Source organism: Onychostoma macrolepis, chromosome 07 (genome assembly GCF_012432095.1).
Source record: "Onychostoma macrolepis isolate SWU-2019 chromosome 07, ASM1243209v1, whole genome shotgun sequence".
Taxonomy (NCBI): Eukaryota; Metazoa; Chordata; class Actinopteri; order Cypriniformes; family Cyprinidae; genus Onychostoma; species Onychostoma macrolepis.
In genome coordinates, this window is record NC_081161.1 from 33,443,578 (window position 1) to 33,460,932 (window position 17,355).

The 17,355-nt window shown below is 42.6% G+C and overlaps 1 protein-coding gene across 1 annotated transcript; it reads left to right on the forward strand.

Moving 5' to 3' along the window:
* The first annotated feature begins 241 nt into the window (after positions 1-241).
* Positions 242-784, forward strand: LOC131543855 (uncharacterized). Its single transcript, XM_058781670.1, has one exon. The coding sequence runs from the start codon at positions 242-244 to the stop codon at positions 782-784; it is 543 nt and encodes a 180-aa protein (XP_058637653.1).
* Positions 785-17,355: the final 16,571 nt, after the last annotated feature.

The window sequence follows — 17,355 nt, forward strand, 5'->3', positions numbered from 1 at the left end:
GGATTTGTTGAAAGGCTACTGGCAAGTGCCCCTGACTACCCGTGCTTCAGAGATTTCTGCATTCGCCACCCCAGACCACTTCCTACAATATAATGTCCTCGCCTTTGGAATGCGCAATGCACCAGCCACGTTTCAGAGGCTGATGCATATTGTACTCTGAGATGTGCCCAATTGTGATGCCTATCTTGATGATATTGTGGTCTATACTAAGTCTTGGGAGGATCACATTGAAATATTGGGGATGGTTTTTGAGAGATTGGCACATGCTTCTCTAACCCTGAACCTTGCTAATTGTGAGGTGGGAAAAGCCATAGTGACCTACTTGGGGAAGAAGGTGGGCCATGGTTTTGTGAAGCCAGTGGAAGCTAAAATCGAGGCCATTCTAAACTTTCCCAAACCCTGTAACAAACGTGAACTTCGTAGGTTTCTGGGCATGTCAGGTTACTACAGGGGGTTTTGCAAAAATTTCTCATCTGTTGTTACTCCCCTCACAGACCTACTAAGCACATCAAGAGTTAAGTGGAGCTATGAATCTGACAGAGCTTTTGAAGCCGCAAAAGATCTCTTGTGTAATGCTCCTGTGCTGATTGCCCCTAACTTTGACCTACAATTTAAACTGCAGGTGGATGCTAGCACCTCTGGTGCTGGAGCATTTCTGATTCAAGAGGATGCTCACGGAATCGAGCATCCTGTGTCCTACTTCTCCAGAAAGTTCCTGAAGCATCAGCAAGCTAATCATCGAAAAAGAAGCCCTGGCCTTACTATGGGCACTGCAGCATTTTGAAGTTTACCTTGGGAGTAGTGCCATCCCAGTAACTGTGTATACAGACCATAACCCTCTGACTTTCCTTTCCAATATGTCCTCTTCTAACCAGCGGTTGATGCGCTGGGCCCTCAAATTACAGGACTACAATATTGAAATCCGGCACATCAAAGGCACTGACAACATTGTGGCTGATGCGCTCTCCAGAACTGGGGACATGTAAGTTTAGGAGGCGTATTACTAGTCGTATACCTTAAGCGAGTGTGTAGGTGGACTTTTTTTTTTATTGCTGGTCTGTATTTTTAAAGGTGGGGGTGTTACGTCCCTGGACGTATGTGTTGTTTTCTGATACAAATGTGTGGGCGTGGTTGTGTGTGCTGTGCTTGGTTTCTCTCTCTCTCTCTCTCTCTCTCTCTCTCTCTCTCTCTCTCTCTCACACTCTCACTCTCCTCTTAGGCTGAATCATCATCACCTGTAGCTCATTATCAGAGCATGCCTGTGGCTGAGGGTGGAGGATATATGGCAGTCCAGTGTTTGCTGCCTGCAGAGAGAGACCCACTTCTCCCCTGCTCCAGACTGAACTTGTTGGATGGTTGTTTGTCCTCAGATTTTGAGTGGTTAATAGTTGTTGCTTTGTTGAAGAGCCTAAGATAGGTGACCGTTAGTGTATTCTTTTTCTGTATATTACGTGAGTTAAAAGGGAAGCTGTAGGGAGAGAGTGCCTTTTTTCTTTGAGTATTACTTTCATCCCTGTTTTTGGTTCAGTTAGGGCGTTAAGGGAAGTTTTTGTTGTTTATTTCTTTTTTCTTTTGGGCATTTGAGGTAAGTTAGCTGCTCCTAAAATTAATTAGTTAATCGTTTTTTGTTATTTTAGGCCTTGCCCTCTCCTGAGCCATTGCTCCCTATATCCTGTGTTAAACTGTCTGTCCTTTTTTCTTTGTAAATAAACCCTTTTTTTATATATATATATCTGAATTGTTGTCTTCACTCTGGGACAGAGGACTGAAGTGTGTTTTTGCTAGTTTCTGTTTAATTTTATGCTTTTACCTTTGTTACTTCCCCTCCCAATCCCCTAGGCAGGAGGGGAACGTAACAGTACGTATAGTGACAGTAGTTGTGACGATATTAGATTCATGTTATGTAATAAGACTCGTTATGCAATAATGTAAAGCATAAAAAATACCTATTAAAAAAAGTGAATTATCCCAATAACATTAATCTTTCTCATAAAGTAATTTCAGCGACAACAGGACAAACTGCAATTCTTTTTAATGATTCAATAAAAGACAACTTAAAATTGTAAAATCACGGACCACAGACATTATCAGTGCTTTACAAAAATAAAGACTATTTACAAATAAAATCAAGAAAACAACTGTTTACAAATTATATATATATATATATATATATATATATATATACAGTGCCCTCCAAAAGTATTGGAACAGTGAAGACAAAATTGTTCTGTTGGCTGTGGAGTCAAAACATTGGCAAATATGATGAAGAGATGAATATGAGACAAAACTACAGAATGTCACATTTTATTATTAGCCGTTTCAACACATACATGTTTTACCAAATAAAAAGAACAGCACTTTTAGAGTTCATCCCACTCATTGATGTGAGCATAAGTATTGGGACAAATGAACATAAGGCAGATATAAAAGATTAAAAGCTATTATTTAGTTGCAGATCACTTGTGCACAATCACAGCAGTGAGTCTGTGACCCATAGACATCACCAGACTCTTGGTCTCATCCTTTGACATGCTTTTCCCAGCCTTTAATGCAGCCAATTCCAATTGTTGCTTGTTTTGGGGAGTTTCTGCTTTTACTCTCCTCTTCAGCTGGTGAAATTCATGTTCAATCTGATTTAAATCTGGAGATTGATTTGGGCAATCTAAGACTTTCCATTTCTTTGCCCTTATAAACTCCTTGACTGAACTGGCAGGGTGTTTTGGGTCATTGTCCTGATGCAATATGAAGCACTTCCCAATGAATCTGGTGGCATTTTGTTGAATATTGGTAGACAAGATGGTTTTGTACCCTTCCAAATTCATTCTGCTACTGTCATCATACATTAAGTCATCAGTAAAGTTGAGAGAGCCTGCTCCAGAGGCAGCCATGCATGCCCATGCCACGACACCACCTGCACCATGCTTTACAGATGAGGCTGTATGCTTGGGGTCATTGCAGTTCCCTTTTTTTCTCCACATTTTTGCTTTCCCATCACTTCGATAAAGGTTCATCTTTGTCTCATCAATCCATAAACACAGTTCCAAAACTATTCTGGCTCACCTTTGTGCTTTTTTGCAAACTCTAATCTTGCCTTTCTATTTTTGGAACTGGTCAGAGGTTTGTATCTTGCTGTGTAGCATCTGTAATTCTGTGTCAAAGTCTCCTGAGGACAGTAGATTGTCAGAGCATCACCCCAGCTTTCTGGAAGTTGTTGGTGATTTTACAGACACATCTTTTAGGATTAATTTTCACAGCTTTTATGATTTGTCTGTCATCACATGATGTGTGACAATAAAGAGATTTGATTTGATTTGATTCAACTACTGTTGTTTTCTCAGCCGATCAGGTAGTTGTTGGTTGCTGGTGTCGCGGGTGGTTTCCAAACTCTTGATTTCTCCATGCCCTTTGTTTTTGCTAGAGCTCTAATTGACTTCCTCTTTTCTTTTAGCATCCAAATTGCTTGCTTTTCTCTCAAAGTCAGCTCCCTCATTTTCATCCTGGTTTGTGTGTGTCATCATCAAATGCAAGATTCAGAAAGCAGAAGTAATGGATATATTGTAGTGAATGTGACATACATAATTCACCTTTGTTGTTAAGCATAGTTCTACACACTGTTGATTATAAACGCAGCACTTTGTTCTTAGTGTGTTTATTCATGACTACAGGGATCGCGGTCCCTTTAAATTGCGTGATGACGTGGGACGCGGTTCAGCGCCATTGGTCTTCCTGTGTTTACCTGCTAAATAAATGACACGCATTCGTGTGCTCAAAGTGAGAAGTTGTCACTTGCGAATTATTGCAATTTCCACACTGGTGACCCCGACATTAGTCTGCTGGACGTATCCAGAGACACGACACGACCATGACCGCGAACGCTGTCACCCTCAAACTCCCCGAATTCTGGGAATCGTCGGCATCGGCATGGTTCGCCCAGACTGAAGCGCAGTTCACGTTGCGTGAGATCACCGCGGATACAACAAAATTCTACTATGTTGTGTCGGCTCTCGGAAATTCAACGGCATCCAGAGTGGTGAGCCTTCTAACAAATCCTCCGGCAACTGAGAAGTATACAGCGCTCAAAGCCCACCTGTTAAAAACGTTTGAACTGTCGGACGCTGAGAGAGCCAGCAGGCTTTTTTCACTTCAAGGACTGGGTGACAGCAAACCGTCCGAGCTCATGGACCGTATGCTGGATCTTCTGGGCAAGCACAGACCAGATTTTCTTTTCATCCAGCTTTTCCTGCGTCAGCTGCCTTCTCAAGTGAGAGCTGCATTGGCCAACACCACAATCACTGACTGTCGGAGACTGGCTGAAGAGGCTGATAAATTTTTCCTGGCGAGTCAGGAACATTGTCTTGACAGCGCTTTTTCCACAAGACATCGCTATGGCGACGCGGGACGACTCCACACTCTTCGCGGCAACCACTTCTTGTCGGCAGCAGCCTTCTGGCCCCCAACAGCCTTCAGGCTTGTGTTTCTACCATGCAAAGTTTGGAACCAAAGCTACCAAATGCCGTTCACCATGCAGTTTCGGCGGTTCGGGAAATGTCAGGGCCGGCGCTTAGCAGTGGCCATGAGCGTCGGCCGCGTAGGCGGGCTGCTTTTCATCCACGACAGCATCTCCGGACGCCGTTTTCTGTGCGACACGGAGGCACAAAGGAGCGTCCTGCCTGCATCCCGTTTGGACATGGTGACCGACAGCCACGGCCCCCCTATGGAAGCTGCCAATGGTAGCCCCATCCGCACACATGGAACGAGGTATGTCGAATTGTGTTTCGGAGGACAGCAGTTCGGCTGGGACTTTGTTACAGCAAAGGTCGCCGTCCCCCTCCTCGGCGCTGATTTTTTATGTGCACATGGACTGTTGGTGGATGTAAAGAACCGCCGTCTGATTGACGCCGTCACGCTTTGTTCTTATATGTGCACGCTCAGCGAGGCCGACCCCATCCGACTGTCTAGCATGCTCTCAACATCCGATGATTTCCACCGTCTACTTGCCATGTTCCCAGCCCTCACTCAGCCCACTTTCTCGGCATCTGCCGTGAAGCATGGTGTGGAGCACCATCTCGCCACTACTGGTCCTCCTGTCTTCGCCCGAGCTCGGCGCCTCGACCCAACCAAGCTTGCCGTGGCAAAGGCTGAGTTTGCCAACATGGAACGCCTGGGCATAGTACGTCCGATCTGACAGCCCGTGGGCATCACCCCTCCACATCATCCCCAAACCTGGCGGCGGCTGGCGCCCGTGTGGTGACTACCGGCGGCTTAATGAGGCAACGGCATCTGACAGATACCCTGTCCCAAACATACAGGACTTTTCAGCACACCAGCACATATCGTCCGGGGATATCATCAGGTGCCGGTACACCCACCTTACATTCCCAAAACGGCAGTGATTACGCCGTTTGGTCTATTTGAGTTTCTGCGTATGCCGTTCGGCCTGAAAAATGCCGCCCAATCTTTTCAGCGCCTCATGGACTCTGTTTTGCGGGAGCTGCCTTTCCTTTTTGTGTACTTGGATGACATCCTTGTAGCGAGCATGTCCAAGTCTCAGCACCTGGTGCACCTTCGAACACTTTTTGAGCGGCTAAGCCAACATGGATTAATTGTCAACCCCGCCAAGTGCCAGTTCGGTCTCTCCACTATTGACTTCTTAGGACACAGAGTCACTAAGGATGGGGCAGTCCCTCTCCCATCAAAGGTGGAGGCAGTCACACAGTTCCCACGCCCGCTCACTGTCAAATCCCTGCAGGAATTCCTCGGCATGGTGAATTTTTACCACCGCTTCATCCCTCGAGCCGCTCAGCTCATGCTGCCCTTGCACGAGGCTTTGAAAGGTAAACCCAAGCACACTGTGGACTGGACTGAGAGCAGGAAGTACAGCACTTTCGACCGGGAGCTGCTGGGTCTCTACCTCGCCATCAGACACTTTCGTTCCCTGCTGGAAGGCCGACACTTCACTGCTTTTGTGGACCTCAAGCCGCTGACTTTTGCCATGGCCAAAGGGGCTGAGCCGTGGTCCGCCCGCCAACAGCGGCATCTGTCCTACATTTCAGAGTTCACCACGGACTTGCAGCACGTTGCCGGTAAGAACAACCGCGTGGCGGACTGCCTATCACGGGCTGTGGCAGGGGCAGTCCATCTGGGTTTGGATTACAACCGCATGGCGGCAACTCAGACCACAGACTCGGATGTTCAACTCCTGAAGACCTCGACTACAGGGCTGCAGATCGAGAACGTGGTTTTTGGCGACGCCGGCACCACGCTCCTGTGTGACATCTCCACAGGTAGTCCTCGGCCGGTTGTTCCCTCGGGATGGAGACGACAAGTTTTTGATGCCATCCATGGTCTCTCCCACCCAGGTTCGAAAGCGTCACAGAGACTGGTTGCAGCGAAGTTTGTTTGTCATGGCCTCAAGAAGGATGTTAGGGACTGGGCTAAAACCTGTGTTGAGTGCCAACGGGCCAAAGTACACCGCCACACTAAAGCCCCATTAGAGTTGTTCCCTGTTCCTGAGAGGCGTTTTGACCATGTAAACGTGGACCTGGTTGGTCCTCTGCCTTCCTCTCACGGTTTCACATATCTGTTAACCATGGTTGACAGGACCACCTGCTGGCCTGAGGCTGTGCCGCTGACGTCAGTGGCATCTGTCGAAATGACACGGGCATTTATTGGCACCTGGGTTGCCCGTTTCGGCACCCCTTCGGACATATCCTCTGACCGAGGCGCGCAGTTTACGTCTGAGCTATGGAATGCCGTCGCACAGAGCCTCGGAGTGAAACTCCACCGCACAACCGCATATCACCCGCAGGCTAACGGACTCTGTGAATGTTTTCATAGGTCGATGAAGGCTGCCCTGCACCAAAGGAGGATCTTCAGTCCTCATCCGCGGAGCTGGTTTATGGACAACCGCTGCGGGTTCCAGGGGATTTTGTCCCTAGCATTACGGTTCCCTGGTCTGCTACTCTCCAGCGTTCTGCTCTACTGGACAATGCGAGGCTTTTCACACCTGTCCCTACTTCCTGTCATGGCCTCCCTCAGTCGCACATCCCTGCTGGTCTTCAGGCGGCTGACTATGTTTTCATTCGCCACGACGCCCACAGGGGGCCGCTACACCCACCCTACGAGGGCCCATTTCGGGTCCTGGAGACAGGGGACAAACATTTTGTGGTGGACAGGGGCGGCAAACCGGAGCGACTCTCCATTGACCGCCTTAAACCGGCTCACTTGGACGTGGCTAGGCCCATTGACCTGGCTCAGCCCCCACGACGCGGCCGACCTCCTGTTCTGCGCACACAATGTATGATTTTTAAACTATTTATTTGTATGATACAGCTGCAAATAAGTATTTGAACACCTGAGAAAATCAATGTTAATATTTGGTACAGTAGCCTTTGTTTGCAATTACAGAGGTCAAACGTTTCCTGTAGTTTTTCACCAGGTTTGCCTGGCAGCTGGCAGTACACTATCGGGAACCATTGATTTATGGCAGATTTATGTGTTTTGCTCTCCTTCCACTGTAGCTAGGGGGAATAAAATTATTAGAATTCCTTGGAATAAGGGAACGCGTTATAACACGGAGCGCTCTTGCAGCTGTCTGACTGAGCAGCCAGTGGAAGCGACAATCAGCTGCCAGTTGGGATCACGGCCATTTAAACACTTTAATCGGCTAAAATCCTCTAAAACTTCGACCATATAAAAGTAAAGAACTGAACAGGTTCACAATAAGAAATCAAGCACAAAACACAAAATCTGGCAAACATTTATGGTTGCTGAAACTTGCTAAGGCATACTGCCAGCCAGCCAGCCAGCCAGCCAGCCACTAGCAGGTCACGGAATCAGACTGGCAGCTGCCACCAGCCCTGCCAGTGGCAGCTCCTGCCAGCCAGTTGAAGATTGAATCCCCACTCCTCCTAGAAACAAACAAACAAACAAATACACTGTATTCAGTACAATTTTGTTTATTCCATTATTATAAATGATGTACTGATGCTATTGAGAACTGAACTGAGCTGGACAATAACATGACTCATTTCTACAGAACTGCTTATAACAAATTGCTGAGCCATATAGCATAATTAAATACACAGGGCTCTCAAGTCTCACGCATTCAGCGTGAGACTCACGCATTTCAACCAGTTCAAACGCTCTCACGCTGAGAAGGCACAACTTGTCCCGCTACAATTACTATAAAATTAATAGATGAGGGAATACAGAGGTAAGTTTTCTGCCGAGTTCATAGCTCTTTCGACTCTCGAGTTATACAGAGTTAAATGCCACCTACCAGCCAATCAGAAATTAGGATGTTGATTCCATTTAAATTACGCGATTCTGCCGCAAGCGCTTTCGTTACTAAGCAACATGGATGCGTGCGCACATGGAGTGTAAGTTGGAAGAGAAAGAGCCGATGAATGCTGTAGGTAACCCCTTCATTTATTTTTTTCGATTTTAAGATTCCTCTACGAAATCACTTGCCTCTGAAAAGACAGTGAGAGCTGATGTTGATGAATATAGCCAAATTCGTGCTAAAGTATTATTGATGCAGTAAAAAAAAAAAAAAAAAAAAACCTCTCCAACTGCTTTGCCATCAGAAGCTTTAACTTAGCTTTGGCTTCCTGAAAGGAAAGTACTAGAGATGTTATAACAGTTGGTGAATCTGATAAAAGACAGACAAATTCATCCAAATAAAATAAATTGTTTTACATATTTAAAAAAGGATCAAAAATACAAAGAAATTTGGCCCCAAACATGCCAACTGAACAGCAGTGCTCAGTGTACATACTGTACACACACAGTAGGATTACAGAACTTGTCCTGAACATGTACAGGTGCTGGTCATATAATTAGAATATCATCAAAAAGATGATTTATTTCACTAATTCCATTCAAAAAGTGAAACTTGTATATTATATTCATTCATTACACACAGACTGATATTTCAAATGTTTATTTATTTTAATTTTGATGATTATAACTGACAACTAAGGAAAATCCCAAATTCAGTATCTCAGAAAATTAGAATATTACTTAAGACCAATACAAAGAAAGGATATTTAGAAATCTTGGCCAACAAAAGTATGAACATGAAAAGTATGAGCATGTACAGCACTCAATACTTAGTTGGGGCTCCTTTTGCCTGAATTACTGCAGCAATGCGGCGTGGCATGGAGTCGATCAGTCTGTGGCACTGCTCAGGTGTTATGAGAGCCCAGGTTGCTCTGATAGTGGCCTTCAGCTCTTCTGCATTGTTGGGTCTGGCATATCGCATCTTCCTCTTCACAATACCCCATAGATTTTCTGTGGGGTTAAGGTCAGGCGAGTTTGCTGGCCAATTAAGAACAGGGATACCATGGTCCTTAAACCAGATACTGGTTGCTTTGGCACTGTGTGCAGGTGCCAAGTCCTGTTGGAAAATGAAATCTGCATCTCCATGAAGTTGGTCAGCAGCAGGAAGCATGAAGTGCTCTAAAACTTCCTGGTATACGGCTGCGTTGACCCTGGACCTCAGAAAACACAGTGGACCAACACCAGCAGATGACATGGCAGCCCAAACCATCACTGACTGTGGAAACTTTACACTGGACCTCAAGCAATGTGGATTGTGTGCCTCTCCTCTCTTCCTCCAGACTCTGGGACCCTGATTTCCAAAGGAAATGCAAAATTTATTTTCATCAGAGAACATAACTTTGGACCACTCAGCAGCAGTCCAGTCCTTTTTGTCTTTAGCCCAGGCGAGACGCTTCTGACGCTGTCTGTTGTTCAAGAGTGGCTTGACACAAGGAATGCGACAGCTGAAACCCATGTCTTGCATACGTCTGTGCGTAGTGGTTCTTGAAGCACTGACTCCAGCTGCAGTCCACTCTTTGTGAATCTCCCCCAAATTTTTTAATGGGTTTTGTTTCACAATCCTCTCCAGGGTGCGGTTATCCCTATTGCTTGTACACTTTTTTTCTACCACATCTTTTCATTTCCTTCGCGTCTCTATTAACCCTTTCGCACGTGAGTTTAAAATATTCTAGCTGAGCCCCCGGCGTGAGTTTTTTTTAGGCGACCGTTATTTTAGAATTTATAGCCTTATTGTTTCCATGGCGACGCGTCATGCTTGTCATGTGACACACCGCAGCCCTAATAGCGCTGTATGACACATGGATTGTCATATTATGATCGTAAACTTCAGGGACCAGCCAAGATTGATCACACCGGTGTGATCGTACGCGTTAAAGGGTTAATGTGCTTGGACACAGAGCTCTGTGAACACCCAGTCATGCTTGTCATGTGACACACCGCAGCCCTAATAGCGCTGTATGACACATGGATTTCTTTTATTTCCTTTTTCCGTTTTTTAATATTAATATTCAGAAACATACTCGCTATATTATGAAATATCTGATATTCCGATTCTGAAATATGTGCAAGTAAATGTATTTGGTTGTTTAAACACTTTTATAATGACCGTGTTAGTTGATCTATACCGGGTGATGGGCGCCGCCAGCTGTGGGATTAACAACACGTAAATTCATCCTCTCCTCCCAAAACACGTTAAAGTAAGTCTCCAGTAAACTGGGAGAAGAGCAGAGTAAACTTTAAAGTTATCTACACAATCTGTATATGATATCAATAAAACATGTCGTCAGATTATATTTGTAAGGATCATTATTGCTGCTTCCATAGACATCAGTGCATATTTTACAAACTATAAATGTATGGTTTTGCTAGTACTTATGTGTATTTAAATGTCTGAAATCTAAAATAAGCATTATATGGTTGAAAACACTGAATAAGTGATAATATTACAAGCGCTCGCGTGTCTGATCTGGCTCCGTGCCAGAAAGCATATTTGAATTCAGCAGTTGATGACGTGACGCACTGAACGTTCTAATCACACCGGTGTGATCGTACGCGTTAAAGGGTTAATGTGCTTGGACACAGAGCTCTGTGAACAGCCAGCCTCTTTTGCAATGACCTTTTGTGTCTTGCCCTCCTTGTGCAACATGTCAATGGTCGTCTTTTGGACAACTGTCAAGTCAGCAGTCTTCCCCATGATTGTGTAGCCTACAGAAATAGACTGAGAGACCATTTAAAGGCCTTTGCAGGTGTTTTGAGTCAATTAGCTGATTAGAGTGTGGCACCAGGTGTCTTCAATATTGAACCTTTTCACAATATTGTAATTTTCTGACATACTGAATTTGGGATGTTCCTTAGTTGTCAGTTATAATCATCAAAATTAAAAGAAATAAACATTTGAAATATATCAGTCTGTGTGTAATGAATGAATATAATATACAAGTTTCACTTTTTGAATGGAATTACTGAAATAAATCAACTTTTTGATGATATTCTAATTATATGACCAGCACCTGTATGTCAAGCTCTCTCTCTGTGTGTGTGTGTGAGAGAGAAAGAGAGAGAGAGAGAGACAGAACACATTTCAGCTTATGAATTTTTGTTTTTTTTCTGTTGTGTTTGTTGCACATCTTGATGACAGGGGTAGGGGGCTCTCATATAAAGCACTGAGGCTTCCCCAAATTCTAATTCAGATGCAGTGTGTTTTCCATGGTGGGTTTGAACAAAACCAAAACTAGAAACAGTTTGGCTCTGGATGGAACGCTATTATCTATCAAGACAGTGCTTTATGTGGGAGTCCTCTACCCCTGTCAGGCATCAAAATGTGCAACAAACATTTACAACAGAAAAAAAGAAACACAAGCTGAAATGTGTTCCCTCTCTGTCTCTCTCTCTCTCACGCACACACACACACACAGTTTGACATACATGCTCAGGGTAAGTACTGTAATGTATGTATGTACATTGAGTAGTGCTGTTCAGTTGGCTCGTTTGAGGCAAAATTTCTTTTTGTATTTTTAAATACATAAATCTTTTTATTTTATTAGAATGAATTTGTCTTTCATCAGATGTACCAAATGTTATAACTTCTATTTGTGCTGGTCAATTATGAACAATAGGTAAAATTGAACTGCTATAGCAAAAACTTGGGTGCTGCAAATATTTGAGTTGCTCCTCCCCTTTGAGTGACCCCTCCCCTTTGTGTGGCCCCTCCCCTAATCTCACTCCAAACTTTTGCTATAACTTGAGAGCCCTGAATACATACACAGGGTTGTCACTGGTTGTATTGAGATGTTGGTGTTTATTATAGTAAAAGTGTAGTAAAAACAGCATTAAACCAGTTTTGTCTTTCTATCATAAGCTCCTCGCGCACTGACCGCGTGAGCTACAGATCAATACTGAAGCGGCATTTCCTCTCATTTTCTTCTCATCTCAGCGGGTTGAATAAGATATCCGTGAAGTCATTTTACATCTCTCTAAAATTATAACTAAAGATATATGAGGACATTAGACTTTATACTCACCGCTAAACTGGATGAGTCGACTAGTCTCCTGCTCGCCTGATGAACTTCTCTTCCGGAAAGCGTTTCTTCTCTTTTGTCACACTTGTGAATGGTCTCGGAGTGTAATGTTGTCATGTCTTTGTGCTTTAATTGTGAAAGTTCAAATATGAACGATGTTTTCAAACCAAAACGTATTTTGTACTTTACATCCATCTTAGGACACTACGGAAAAGACGCTGATTTACTGTCTGTTACAAGTAATCAGCTGCTCACGAGACTGGTTGTCAGGACAACGACCTTTGGCGCGAAGGAAGATCACACGTGCGAGTTATTAATCTATGCGGGTGAAATATTCCATAGGCAAATATTTTTTGTACAAAAATTTTATAGGAAGGCTACGTTACAAAAAAAAACACTTGCCAAGTCTACTGTAACCACAGCACTTGCTACATGTTGCACAATACAGCATAACGGCAGTACAGGGCCTATACAAGAAGACTTTATTGGCAATGAAAAGAACCTCATTGCCGTGAAATTACTGAACCTAATCATAGTGTCACATGTTTGACCTAGTTTCTTCTGTTCCCCCATTGGTTAATTAGATCCTCACCTGTTTCTGTTTTCCCCTTGATTACGTTTATTATTTAAAGCCTGTGTTCACCCTCCATTCCTTGTCTGCTATTTCGTTTGCCATAAGTGTTTTGCTACCCAATGCTCCTGGAATTCTACTGTGGATTATTAATAAAAGACTTTTGTTTTCTCTACTCCTCGTTGTGCGCCTCCTTAGCATACACGACCGTAACACATAGGAGCTTTATTTTTTTTAAAAATGCTCATAAATAAATACAATTAAATAAATTTAATCAGACAGACTTTTCAGTGTATCACTGAACTGCAGTTATATCCCACATAGGAGGGGACGTTCTCGCGACCTTGCGCAACGTTCCCTAAAAGTTCTGTAAAGGTGACAAGAGTCCCGAACCTTTAGAGAACATTAGGGACGTTCCTAAAACGTCCTCTTTTGGTTATGAAAGTGCTGCTGTTCAACGTTCCAGATATGACTTAAGGGAACGTTCTGTATTGGTTATTCTATGGTCACATAGCAACGTTATAAAGAGAACATTTGGGACTTTAACAGAACGTTCCCACATGGTCCTCTGTTGGTCATATTATAACGTTCCAGATATGACTTAACGGGAACGTTCTGTATTGGTTATTCTATGGTCACATAGCAACGTTATAAAGAGAACATTTGGGACTTTAACAGAACGTTCCCACATGGTCCTCTGTTGGTCATACTATAACATTCCAGATATGACTTAACGGGAACGTTCTGTATTGGTTATAATATGGTCACATAGCAACGTTATAAAGAGAACATTTGGGACTTTAACAGAACGTTCCCACACGGTCCTCTGTGGGTCATTATAATGTTCCAGATATGACTTAACGGGAACGTTCTGTATTGGTTATAATATGGGGACGTTACCAGGTGACGTCTTTGACACCAGCGGGGACGTTCTCAGAACGTGCTGGGAACGTAAAATTTCTAGCGGGGATTGTATCTGTACTTCATTATACTGCAAATCTACAGTTGCACTTCATTGCACTTCAGTTTTACTGCTCTTGAACTTTAATGGACTGCAGTTATATATTTCATTATACTGCAATTGTCCAGTTGTACTTCATTGTACTGCATTTATACTACTTTATACTGTACTTCAATGTACTGCAGTTATTTTTTGTAAGGGAAGCACATGGCGTCGTAGTTTCATCACTTTAGAGTGTGGCAGTGACCATCTTTTTGCAGTAAAGGGCCTGTCATAGTTTAATGAGTACGAAGATGACATGAAGCGTCGCGGTTAACCTGCACTGAAAACAGATGAGCACACGTGCATATAAAGCTCCCATTCGGGGCGAAGTTCATGGGATTTTGTCCACAGAATGATAAGAGCACACATTTAAACATTTTATTTTATTATTTCTCACTCAGTATTTTAGCTTAAGCGCTGCATCCATGCATACAGCGCCGGACATGACAGATTTTCTGGTGCGCAAAACAAGTACTTTAAAGGAATACCTTAGCTTATTGCCATTACCATGGCAGCCAACAACAGCACAGCTTAACCCTCCGCACATATTTATATTTAGTTATATTGAAAAAGTTTCAATTCAGTCTATCTTTTTTACCCCGTTTTAACATGTATTTCTATGAAGACTGGCCGCAGCGGCTGCACATAATATACGCCTTCTGATTGGTCAGATCGCATGTCAATCAAGCTCTTTGCGAAGTGCGAACGGTCAATTCTCGCATGTTTTCATGACAAAACGTGGTTTAGGGACCGAATCGTTGGGTGACAGAGTTGTTGTCAGCTCGTGTAGTGTGTAACCCCTGGTTGCGGATCATTTACACAGAGTCACGTAGTGTGAACACCACAACGACTTAAAGACAGACAATCAAGTCATGTAGTCTGAACAGCACAGCGATCTGCCGACGTGTAAAGTCGTGTAGTGTGAACTAAGTTATGGATAGGTTTGGTGGTATGGGTAGGTTTAAGGTGGATTAAGGTGTAAAGCTGAATTTTGAGCAAATTTGCAGAGGAACTTTTTTGAGCAATGTTCCTTGGGCACTTTCCCATTGAGAATGGGTAACAAATTTCTATCTGGATAACTTTAGATCAGTCGTGGGCCCTGTGTCTCACCTTGTTGCCTGTTGATGGCAACATTGGCCAAAGTTGCCCGGCAACATTCCAGGCCACTTTCCTGCAGAGATTTAATCCAACCCTGATAAAACTCACCTGCCTGTATCCTTCTAGTAGTCTTGAAGACAATGATTACCTGGTTCAGGTGCGTTTGATTAGGGTTGGAGCTAAACTCTGAAGGAAAGTGGCCTGGAAGGGCCGAGTTTGCCCACCCCTGGCCTAAGGGATGGGTCAACAATGTAATAATAAATGTAATTACAGAAATTAATTACAGATGTTATTACATGCAGGTATTTTTTAAAAATATAAATACAATGTAAACATGTATGTACAATGTACATGTATCAAATGATTAATTTAAATGTAAGTACATAGCAGTTAAGGCCACTTAATGTAAAGTGGGACCCTGCATCTTTATCATAACATTATATATAGTTCGTCTCGGGGAGCGCACACAGAAAGCTGCCTTTCAGAATGCGAGTAGGCCTACTGAATTCTTGCGTTCTCTTTTCACAGCATACTGCAATTTTATTAACTCATCTCTTGCTTTATTACTCATGTTTTTAATCTCCCTAATGGTTCAATAAATCCTGCTTACTAAAACCTGCATTGATACATTGGTAACACTTTACAATAAGGTGTCATTTGTTAACATTAGTTAATGCATTAACTAACATGAACAAACAATGAACAATGCATTTATTACACTATTTATTAATCTTTGTTAATGTTAGTTAATGAAAATACAGTTGTTCATTGTTTATTCATGTTAGTTCACAGTGCATTAACTAATGTTAACAAACAACTTGTGATTTTAATAATGCGTTAGTAAATGCTGCAATGAACATTAATAATAAATGCTGTAGAAGTATTGTTCATTCTTAGTTCAGGTTTACTGATGTTTTTAACTAATGAACCTTATTGTAAAGTGTTACCGATACATTGAACCGGTGTCGTTCACACTTTATATATTCACCAACATATAGCTATATTGCCATATCACCCAGCCATAGCAAGCAGTAATGCTTAAAGTTTAATAAATACAACTGACTAGCTAGTTGATAAAACCAAAATTTGACCAAACCAAAACAAAAAAATTATCAAGCCTGACTGGCTAGCTCTAATGTCCAGTGCTAGTGATAAATATTAAAACGGTTATTTTCCCCTTGCTAGGAAATAGATCATTTTGATATCAAACATTTTTGTTGTGCAGGCCATAAACTTTAAACATGGGGAAAACAGTTGTTTCTGCGACAAGCATGCTATATAATGCATATACAGTAGAACTGCAATAACTATTTCACGCATTTTATGTTTTATACACAGCAAAATAGCATGTATTTGACAGAAAATCCAGAATTGTCAAGCTGACAAAGTAAATAGTGCTGTGAATGTTTAAATGGTTGTCAATGAATGGGACATTTTACTCAAAATTAAATATCTTCAAAAAATTTAGGCTTTAAAGTCGGCATGAAATCAAAATGGACTTTATTTACTTTACTAGCGACATTGCTTGTCTTGATGTTAAGCAAGTTAATCCGCTGAAAAAAAATGTTTGTCTTAGTAATCTTTATTCAAAATCTGAACATTTACTTCCACTCTGGAATGGCATTCCTTTTTTGATGACGTCAGTTTGACGGCTTGGGCAGAATATCCTTAAACACGCCCCTCCAACCGTTAGTTTGCTATGAGTGAGAGACCGAGAGGAGGAGCGCTAAAATAAAACCCTGCTCTCTACTCAATATTCAGGTTCAGCTGGAAATACGTCACTACACTGAAATAAAGTCGGCAACAACTTCCGGTTCACGCAGACTTTGATCAAATTTCCCCAAGAAAAATGGGGTCCTCCATGATTCTTTCCGACACTTGAATGTGACAAGCTCGTAGTCACAACTTCAGAAGTGGGAAGTAGGAAATTTCCACACACGAAGGCAGCATTATTCCTTATTTCCTTACAGGAATCATGAAAATTCACTCACCCAAATCTAGATGGACTTGTACAGCTGCAGCTTACATGAAAGTGGCATGTCTGAACTAATTGACACAGGAAATCAACTGCATAATAAAGAGGTTGACTGGCAAAAAGTATTTTATGTATTTTGAAAATACAAAAATACTAAGCTTAAATGTATTTAAATCCAAAAAATTCGATTTTTTTCAAAGATATTTAAATACAAAATAGTATTTTGTATTTCAAATACGTATTTTAAATACATTTATCAGAAATACTGCCCATCCCTGCATTTAATACCAAACCAGATCACAAACTAACACTCAGTAAATTAATGATCAACTAGCTCAGCTCGTTA